General features: G+C 36.2%; 2 protein-coding genes and 1 pseudogene across 2 annotated transcripts in view; 1 reads left to right on the plus strand and 2 right to left on the minus strand.

Moving 5' to 3' along the window:
- The first annotated feature begins 700 nt into the window (after positions 1-700).
- On the plus strand, positions 701-3,828 carry LOC102581437 (probable leucine-rich repeat receptor-like protein kinase At5g63930). The gene has a single exon (XM_006351961.2). The coding sequence runs from the start codon at positions 761-763 to the stop codon at positions 3,533-3,535; it is 2,775 nt and encodes a 924-aa protein (XP_006352023.1). The 5' UTR covers positions 701-760; the 3' UTR covers positions 3,536-3,828.
- A 110-nt stretch (positions 3,829-3,938) lies between these two features.
- Positions 3,939-7,279, minus strand: LOC102590217 (putative late blight resistance protein homolog R1B-16; annotated as a pseudogene).
- Positions 7,280-8,111: 832 nt separating this feature from the next.
- Positions 8,112-10,402, minus strand: part of LOC102581102 (methyltransferase-like protein 5) — a 5,208-nt gene continuing 2,917 nt past the window's right edge. Inside the window, exons 8-9 of the mRNA XM_006351960.2 lie at positions 8,767-8,826; positions 8,112-8,661 (exon numbers count right to left, since the gene is read on the minus strand). Of these exons, the coding sequence (XP_006352022.1) occupies positions 8,551-8,661; positions 8,767-8,826 (171 nt within the window). The 3' untranslated portion in view covers positions 8,112-8,550. The remainder of the gene's footprint in view (positions 8,662-8,766; positions 8,827-10,402) is intronic.

Below are 10,402 nucleotides of genomic sequence, written 5' to 3' on the forward strand. Positions count from 1 at the left end.
AATAATTCATATAATAATTGTCTCAATAAAAGGATGTTTTTTCAATGCTGAATTGATAAAATCTTACTTAAAACTAATAATTAAAAAAAAGTGTTTGAAAAATCATTTATATAAAAGATATTAAGTAGTAATTTACATCTAGAAATTTAGAAAAATAAATAGATATAGATAAAATTTATATAGATTTTTAGGCCTCTAATAAAAATTTCGCTTTAGGCCACAAATTATGTTGAGCCGTCCCTGATTTTTCTTCTTGGAAATTTCTCATAAAATGATATTCACCAAGTTATTCAAACACATGCTAATTATGCAGAAAATTAAGACACATATCAAACAAAATTTTGAATAAAAAGCAAATAAAAGAAAAAAAATAAAATTCCACACGGTATTATTATTCATTTTTTTCCTCACTTGACTTAGTCAAGCAATAGTTTCCGTCATTGGAAATTTCTTAGAAGTTCTGCAGAAATTTTTTCCACATAATGGGATCAACTTCACATCATCTTGTCTAACACACACTGCAGCGATAGTTAATGACCTCGAAATGAACTTTGTGATTCAATTTTTCTAAACTTTTTCTTTCTTCAACTTTGTGATTCAATTGTACATCAATCCCGATTATCATAATCTTTTTCCCCTTTGGCTTCAAGGCTTACAAGTCATCGTCCGCTAGTATATATATCTATGAGAACCCTTTTAATGTAAAAGCTCAAAAAAGTTGTATTATTGTTCTTGAAACCAAGTACTCTACCTATTAGACATGACAACTTCTCACAGTACCTTCCTTTACATTCTACTTGTGCTTCTTCTTTTTTCACTTCCATTCACAATTACATCATCAGCAACAACTGAAGCTGAAGCTCTTGTCAAATGGAAGATGAACTTATCTTCTGCTTCTTTCTTGGATTCATGGTCCATTTCGAATCTCGGAAACTTGTGCAATTGGACATCTATTGTCTGCAATGCTGGTGGAACAATTTCCGATATCAATCTTTCTGATGCAGGCCTCTCAGGCACTCTTGATCAGCTTGACTTCACTTCATTTCCGAGTCTCACAAGTTTTTCTCTCAATGGCAACAACTTAAGTGGATCGATACCATCAAATATTGGCAATGCTTCTATGCTCACTTTCTTGGACCTGAGCAACAATATCTTGGAGGGTGTCATACCAGAAGAGATTGAGAAGTTAACACAACTTGAATATCTCAGTTTCTATAACAACAATATCATTGATGTTATTCCCTACCAAATAAGTAATCTTCAGAAGGTATGGCACTTGGATCTTGGATCAAATTTTTTAGAAACTCCTGATTGGTCCAAATTGAGGAATATGCCTATGTTGACATATTTGAGCTTTGGTTATAATGAACTAACATTAGAATTCCCTGAATTTGTACTCCGTTGCCATAATCTGACTTACCTCGATTTGTCGATAAACCATTTGAATGGTTCAATACCAGAAACACTATTCACCAACTTGGATAAGCTTGAACAACTCAATCTTTCATCTAATTCATTTCAAGGTTCATTGTCACCAAATTTTACCAAGTTGACCAAGTTAAAAGAACTTCAGCTTGGTGTCAACATGTTTTCGGGCTTAATTCCTGATGAAATTTCTCTGATCAGCAGTCTTGAAGTTGTTGTACTTTTCAATAATTCACTTCAAGGAAAGATTCCATCTTCTATAGGTAGACTTAGAAATCTTCAACAACTTGATCTTCGAAAGAATCGTTTGAGTTCAACCATTCCTTCTGAGTTAGGTCTTTGTACTAACCTCATTTTCTTGGCTCTAGCAGAGAATATCCTGCAAGGACCATTGCCTATATCCTTGTCCGCGGTGACCAAGTTATCTGACTTGAACTTGTCTGATAATTTTCTTTCTGGTGAGGTTCAATCATATCTCATTACCAATTGGACTGAGCTGACATCTTTGCAGCTTCAAAACAATTCATTTTCACGGAAAATTCCACCTGAAATCAGCCAGTTGAAAAACCTCGTATATCTTTACCTCTATAGTAACAATTTCACTGGTTCCATTCCCTATCAGATTGGTAAGTTGCAAAACTTGCTGGATCTAGATGTCTCTGAGAACCAGCTTTCAGGCACAATACCTCCAACCATTGGAAACCTGACCAATCTAAGGACGTTGCAGCTTTTTCGGAACAACATCAGTGGAACCATTCCTTCTGAGATTGGCAAATTGACATCTCTTCAAACCCTTGACCTCAACACTAACCGGTTTAGTGGTGAGCTGCCCGACAGCATTTCTAACCTCGGCAGTCTGAAGCTTCTTGAGTTCCTTTCTCTTAGTAACAACCAGTTTTCAGGTGTGATCCCTTTGTCTATTTGCAATTCGACATCACTACAAACTCTAGTTTTCGCAAGAAACAATTTCAGGGGAGAGATTCCACAATGTTTGGGTAATATCAGTGGCCTCTCCATTTTGGATATGCGCTGCAACAATCTTTCTGGGATTCTTCCAACAAGTTTTGATATTGGATGTTCACTTAGAACCTTCAACTTTCATGGAAATGAACTACAAGGGAAAATCCCTCGATCTTTAGCCAATTGTAAAGAGTTGCAAGTTCTTGATTTAGGAGACAATCACCTCAATGATACATTCCCCATGTGGTTGGGAACTCTATCAATGTTGCAGGTTTTAAGTTTGAGATCGAATAAATTGCATGGACCCATTAGAACTTCAAGGATTGGAAACATGTTTCCTGGTCTTCGAATATTAGATCTCTCTCGCAATGCCTTCACAGGAAACTTGCCGACAAGTCTATTTCAACATTTGAACGCCATGAAGACAACTAATCAAACAAAGAATGCACCAATTGAAGGAAGCCACTATTACCAAGACTCGGTAGTTGTTGTAATGAAGGGACGCATGTTTGAAGTTGTGAGAATCTTGTATTTATACACGAGTATGGATCTTTCAAGTAACAAATTTGAAGGACTTATTCCAAGTATTATGGGAGATCTCATTGCACTTCGGGTGTTGAATTTGTCTAACAATGGGTTGCAAGGTCATATACCGCCATCACTTGGAAATTTAGCGGTAGTAGAATCATTTGACCTTTCATTCAACCACCTTTCAGGAGAGATACCGGAACAACTTGCTTCTATAACAAGTCTTGCAGTTTTAAATCTCTCCTACAATCATCTTGAAGGATGCATTCCTCAAGGACCTCAGTTTGCTACATTTCAGAACAGTTCATATGAAGGTAATGATGGATTACATGGATTTCCAGTTTCAAAAGGTTGTGGTAATGATCAGGTATCAGAGACAAATGATACCGTATCTGCACCAGACGAACAAGAAAGCAATTCGGAGTTTCTGAATGATTTTTGGAAAGCTGCTCTTATGGGCTATGGAAGTGGACTATGTATTGGATTATCCATAATATATTTCATGATCTCAACTCAAACTCCAAAATGGCTAGCAAGAATCATGGAAGAGTTGGAACACAAAATTATTACGCGAAGTAGAAAGAAGCAACGAGGTAAAAGGCATTATAGAAGAAGAAAATAATCGCTTCTAGACAAGTTACCAACTGAGTAGGATTTGATTTCAGAACTTTGGGTATTCAAGTTAAGGTCTATGCTGATTTTTAGTTTATAGTAGCTATATGTATTGATATATATACACTTTCGTTACAACAACAGTTAATCGATACTTTATACTAGGTATATTTTTCTTTCCAATAATTTCAGTATGTAGATTATATTGAAAAGACCTAGTCTTAGTTGATGACTTAAGCTATAGAGATATAACTATAACATGTATGGAGGAGGAATCATGTAGATAAAACTGGATATATTTTGGTGAAAAAGGTGGTTCTTCATAAGAGATAAGTTTTTGATACTATTACAGATATCTATGCATGTTCTGCATAGATATTCTAATTTTAGGGTGAACTGGGGATTAACAAGTGTTCATCTGGAATTTTTCCGATGTGTAGATGTTGAAGAAATATCACGAGGATAAGTCCCACATGCTACAGTAGGATAAGGTGAAGCTTTATCGGAATCTTACATTTGAGGAGGAGTCTGTGCCTATTTTAGACAGACAAGTCCAGAAGTTGAGGTCAGAAGAGATGGCTTCGCTGAAAGTGCAATGATATCATAGGCTACTTGGGACACTGAGTCAGACATGCGGAACAGATATCCAAAATTACTTGGCAGCTTAGAATATACAATTCTAAACTCATTTGAGGATGAACGTTTGTTTAGGTAGGAAAAACCAAGCACCCTTTTCCCTATTTGAGACTTTCTGTAGGTTCGTATGTTGCTAAAATTGCAGAAGCAAGAAGAATTGAGTCGGAAGAACTGTCTTTTATTGAACTTCAAACTGTTAAGTAAATACAGGAACATTACAACTGAAATTGAAAATGGAATGCCTAAAAAACTGTCAACATGCCTAGAAAAATAGGAAAATAAGAAGCAAATGAAGGAAGGTGATATCTTACAAGGCTAGAGGATATGGACCTTAACGGAACTTGCACTTGTCTTGAATGTCCTGTTGAATTTGTTTGGCAGAATTCTCAACAGATTTTGCACACCTCCTTATATCAGTAAGAGCAAGTGTAGTTATATCGGCAAAATCTTGAGGAATTGAATCCAAAGCAAAGCAATGTTCAAGAAACAGTCATTCAAGACATGGAAAGTGATCACAGCTAGCTCTCCAGTACTGAATGTCTGAATAACTCAGTATCAAGAACTTCAAACAAGGAAAACCTTCATCAACTACTTCCAATTCCTCTCCTTTGCAGGCATTATGTATAAGTTTGAGGGCCTCGAGTTTGGGCAACTTACTAAGAATGCTCAAATCCTTCCAATGCAAAGTAGTACTGGAAAAAGCTAAATTCTCAAGGTTTTGTGGAAAAGCATATGGAGGAAGTAGGATCAGATCTGGAACAAAATTTTCAGGAAGCGGATTCTCCATCAGTTCCATCATTTTCGTCTGAAAATAACACCTGAAGGTGTAATGCATTGACTAGCAGAATCATTCAGACAAATTTCCAGTTTCTCGAGCTGATCTAAGCAGCAGAAAATCACAGAACAACAAACTATCAAAGTCTTTCCCTACGCCACGTAGTTGAAACATCTTTAAATTGGGAAACATACTAAAGACAGACCTAGTACAATACCTCGGATTCCATCCAGACAGACTTTGTAAAGTTTTCAGAACCAATCTTTTCTCCATAGGCTCGTGATACCACAAGTAGTTCCATCCCAAATAGAGGTGTGCCTTAATTGTGGCATTACCAGAATTCCTGATGGTAATATCAAAGGATGTTCCCCATCAATGGAAAATGGAAGGTTAAGTATAAAAGTCTGCAGATAAATAGGCCAGATATCAATGAAGGAACATCTATTGATGAGGGAATCTCTCGTCGTTGATGGTGCTGCAAGGCAAAAGGACTCTCTCGTCGTAGATGATGCTTCAAGCAAGGAGAAAGAGTCAAAGCCAGGTATCTCAAGTGAATCAAATCAAGTATCTCACTGGGAAATGCAGAACATCTCATTAAAGCAAGATCTAGTAGTACCCTTGCAAGCTTGAAGCCCAACAATTCTGGCATAAGCTCTCGTTGTCCACGAAACAGGAAAATAGAGTGAACGTCACTGTTACAACATCTAGCAAATTTTTCAGCGATTTTATTGTATAACAGAGGGTTAAATTGGATGCTGATCCGACCTCGACTCTTAGAGGAAAAATACATGGGTTGTTGTGCACATTGATTTTGATCATTGTTTCTTCTAATAACATTCACAAAATTCATGTTTCGAGCTTCTCTCAAGCAGAGTTTGCGAGTCACATCATGCATTCCACAACTCTTGATTTTCCCAATCAAAGCTCAAGTTCTGTATGGATATTAAACTTCTATCAATAAGTTCTTTTAGACATTTTTCTGCCACTTCTTCAACACTTTGTCTCTTCTACCTTCAAGAAACCTTCTACAACCCATAACTCCACATGTTTATCGACAAAAATCACTTCATCCTCTGGGAAGATTGCAAAATACAGAGAGCACGGTTTTAGGTGACGAGGCAAGTGATGGTAACTCAAAGCTAGCACTGTCATGCATTGGACTTCAAGATCAGTGCTTACTGCTAAACTTACATTCTCAGCAACACTTCTCCAAACGTTCAATGTTTTACCACTTTTCGAGAGAACTCCAGCAGTTGCAACAATTGCTAGAGGTAATCCTCCGCATTTTAATGCAATTAGCTTCCCAAGTTGTTCAAATTCTGGGGGAAACGAATCTCTCACAACAAAGACCTTTTCATACAGTAAACTCCAACTTTCATCAAAATTCATGAGGCACATTTGAAAAGGAGGAATACCTGAGCTAGCATATTCAGCTACTTCCACATTCCGAGTAATCATGAGTATTCGGCTTCCATTATTACAGTCTGGGAAACATAGTTTTATATCATCCCAAGCTTTTCTAGTCCATATGTCATCAATGACTACCAAGAATCTCCCCCTGCCTTTTAGAAGCTTTTGCAATCGATATGCTAGTTGCCCATCCTCTTGACACTTATCATCAGATTCATCAGTCTTTACACTAATACAAGAAAGAAGGGTTAAGAGTACATTTCTCACACAATGCTCTTGTGAAACAGTAGCTTTTGCACGAACGTCAAAGTGAGACATAATGAATGAATCATTGTAAATTTTGTTAGCCAAAGTTGTTTTACCGATGCCACCCATACCTACAATTGAGACAACTTCTAGTTCACTTGCTCCTCTGACAAGTTGATCCTGCATCATCTCGAATTCATTTTTATGGCCAACAATCGGCTCCACAACATGTTGAGATGTAGTACTGGTGAAAGCCAAGTTATGTGCTTCTACATCTTTCCACTTGTTCACCATGGAATCAACGCGCCCTACTACTTGTTTCAAGAGAAAATGAAGTTTCCAAAAAGTTATTAATTCTTGAAATTGGATTTTCAACATTTCTTGATTCCAAATCCACAATATCTTCTGTGCTGCATACAAGCTCTACGACTTCAGCTTCCAATCTTTTCAATACTTCAAGATCACCTGTTATATTGCAAGGTTTCTCATAATAGCTCTCAGGGATTCAAGCTTCTTATAGAACGATTGAAAATTATATCAAGTAACTTCCATCGATTGTTGTATGGTTCTCATATGACAAGTTATAGCAACATAAGCCATTTGTCCTTCTTCTCAATCAAAGAGTCTCTCTCTGAACTCAAAAGGCTAATTTCACAGTATACATAAAAGAACATATCAAGAAGACTGGTTGCTAATTGTTCCAACTAACATACTTTTCAATAATTCATGATATAAAATTGAGTGTCCACTAAGATAAACAAATAGGACATAACTTTTTTTTAATCAATTTTATCTTAAACATACCTTTTTGCTCTAAAACCTCATCCTATTAGAGAGTAACAAGTAACAAACACTTTTATTTAGTTAATTATGTCGTAAGCGCACATCTCCACCCGCGACTCATCTAAAACTCACCCTACTAGAGAAAGCACACTTAGTAATGCTTTGTCATAAGCCAAGAGCGTGTACGACCATCTCAAAGCTTAAACTATTAGAGAGAACACAATTTGATTTGGTTAATTATGTCGAGACGATCCAAAAGTAGAATCACTCTGATACTCCGTATGTTTATTTTTATTTGTCTACTATTACAAATATAGATTTTCATTTTTGCTTGTCACTTTTAATTATGTCCACGAGACAATTATTATTTTTCCATGTTTTACCCTTAACATTAATTACTTATGACCTAATACTGAACATCAATTAATAGGGGTAGTATGGTTAAATAGTCATATCAATAGATGTGTCTGAGATTTTACTAGCATCTCTTCTGCATACTGCTACAACAACCTACACAGTGTAATTACACAAGTAGGGTCTAGGAAGGATAGTGTGTATGCAGACCTTACCCCCCTACCTTGGGAGGTAGAGAAGTTATTTTCAATAGACCCCCGGCTCAAGAAATTAACAGGAGTGAAGAAACCTAGGCAAAATACTAACAAGGCATGAGAAAGCATTATGAAAAAAGAAAAAAATGAACAGTAACTAGAATAAAAAACGATGATCGAAATACAAGGAACAATAAATAGTAGCAACATATATGGAAGAAACAAGAAAGTACAAGAGTAATACTACAACTACTAGTATGGAAGGATAAGTGAGACAACATTCAAGTCTATACTACTAACATTCTGAATATAGCTACTTTCATAATATACTAGAGAGATCTTTCTTGTTTTCTTTGAGGAACAAAATGCCAGATGTACTAAGATTATAATTTATAAGTGACTCAAGACACAAGTCCCTCAACCTTTGCTAATAGAATAGAACTAAGAGCCCCGGAGGTCAAAGTAGTTTGCAGACGCAGGCATGGTACAAAATATTCTGTACTTCCTTTATAGAACTATACTTGCAACAACATGAGAATCCATTATCCATCCTGCTCCAGTTAAGAAATGGGGTGTCCTTAATTTTACATGCATCATCATCTCTGTATACTTGCTATTTTTATAATACTAGAGAGATCTTTCTTGCTTTCTTTGAGGAACAAAACGCCACAGGTCCACAGCAATGTCAACCTCCTTTTTCTTGTGAAATTTGTACAGTTGTGGCACATCATACCGAAGCTACAATTGAGAGAGATAAGGCACAAAACATTCATAAGGCTACATCGAATTTCACTTAACATCAATAGCATGCAAAATGCTGAATCTGATTGTATCGATGTGTACCTCACATATAACTTCAGCACTTCTTGCATTATAATCTCGCAAGGCTGCTCTTTTCACATGCTGTTAAGACCATACACAAATGCCAAATCACGACCTAGATCAGAGCACTCTTGTGCGCAGAAACATGGAATGAACTTCACAAATTGTATGCAGTTTTACTCGTGTAACAAAAGAAAATTTAGAACACCAAACAAGGCAACACGTTTAGTGCGAAGAGATCTAGGGGAATCATAACTGCTATAAACAAGAACAAAAATACATGGTTAAAAATGAATGACTTAATATTGAGACACAAAGGTGTAGCCTAGTGGTCATTGGTTAATGATGTGGAGTGAAAACCATGGAGACCAGGGGTTGAACTCCAAACGCTATGTGAACTCTTCTCATCTGCCCAAATCATAGTGCACAGAGTCACTCAATACATGTACTAGTCACAAAGCTGACACGAGCACCAATGTTTTGAAAAAGGATCTAAATTTGGGATGAAATAGAATTGTCTCAATGAAGCTTTCCTTTTCCCGAATGTATAATGTGTCAGCCTCCATTCACTAACAGGCCAACCTCATTAACTTTCTACTTCGAAAACCTTAGACTTTGTTCAATTCCCTCTTCTTCAACGCGGTTCCATTAATTAAGGAAACACCAACAACAATTATTTCAAAGGCAATGGATACTTGCTTGAGGATGTTTCAGTTAATAAGGTTCCTTCTTCCCTTCCCATCCACCCTCGCCCCAACCGAAAACAACTAAGTAAACCAAAAGTATACTACTTTTTTAGTTCATAAATGGTAAATCTAAGCTTATTTATTAGTTTTGTGCTAGAAAGAGTAAATTCAACATTCAGAATAGGAGTTGAACATTCAGATAACTGTATTGATAAAGGGCATGCCTTGATAAAATCAGCAACTTTTCTTCTTCTTTTTTTGTTTTGTTTTCGTCGAGAAGTGACAGCAACTTAATTTACATCAGCATGATTTATGAGCACCACTGTTAGAATAGAAATAAGTATTTCCTACTTAGAATAGGAATAGGAATAGGAATAGGAATAGGAATAGGAATAGGAATAGGAATAGGAATAGGAATAGGAATAGGAATAGGAATAGGAATAGGAATAGGAATAGGAATAGGAATAGGAATAGGAATAGGAATAGGAATAGGAATAGGAATAGGAATAGGAATAGGAATAGGAATAGGAATAGGAATAGGAATAGGAATAGGAATAGGAATAGGAATAGGAATAGGAATAGGAATAGGAATAGGAATAGGAATAGGAATAGGAATAGGAATAGGAATAGGAATAGGAATAGGAATAGGAATAGGAATAGGAATAGGAATAGGAATAGGAATAGGAATAGGAATAGGAATAGGAATAGGAATAGGAATAGGAATAGGAATAGGAATAGGAATAGGAATAGGAATAGGAATAGGAATAGGAATAGGAATAGGAATAGGAATAGGAATAGGAATAGGAATAGGAATAGGAATAGGAATAGGAATAGGAATAGGAATAGGAATAGGAATAGGAATAGGAATAGGAATAGGAATAGGAATAGGAATAGGAATAGGAATAGGAATAGGAATAGGAATAGGAATAGGAATAGGAATAGGAATAGGAATAGGAATAGGAATAGGAATA

The sequence above is a fragment of the Solanum tuberosum genome, unplaced genomic scaffold, assembly GCF_000226075.1.
Source record: "Solanum tuberosum cultivar DM 1-3 516 R44 unplaced genomic scaffold, SolTub_3.0 scf00140, whole genome shotgun sequence".
Lineage (NCBI taxonomy): Eukaryota > Viridiplantae > Streptophyta > Magnoliopsida > Solanales > Solanaceae > Solanum > Solanum tuberosum.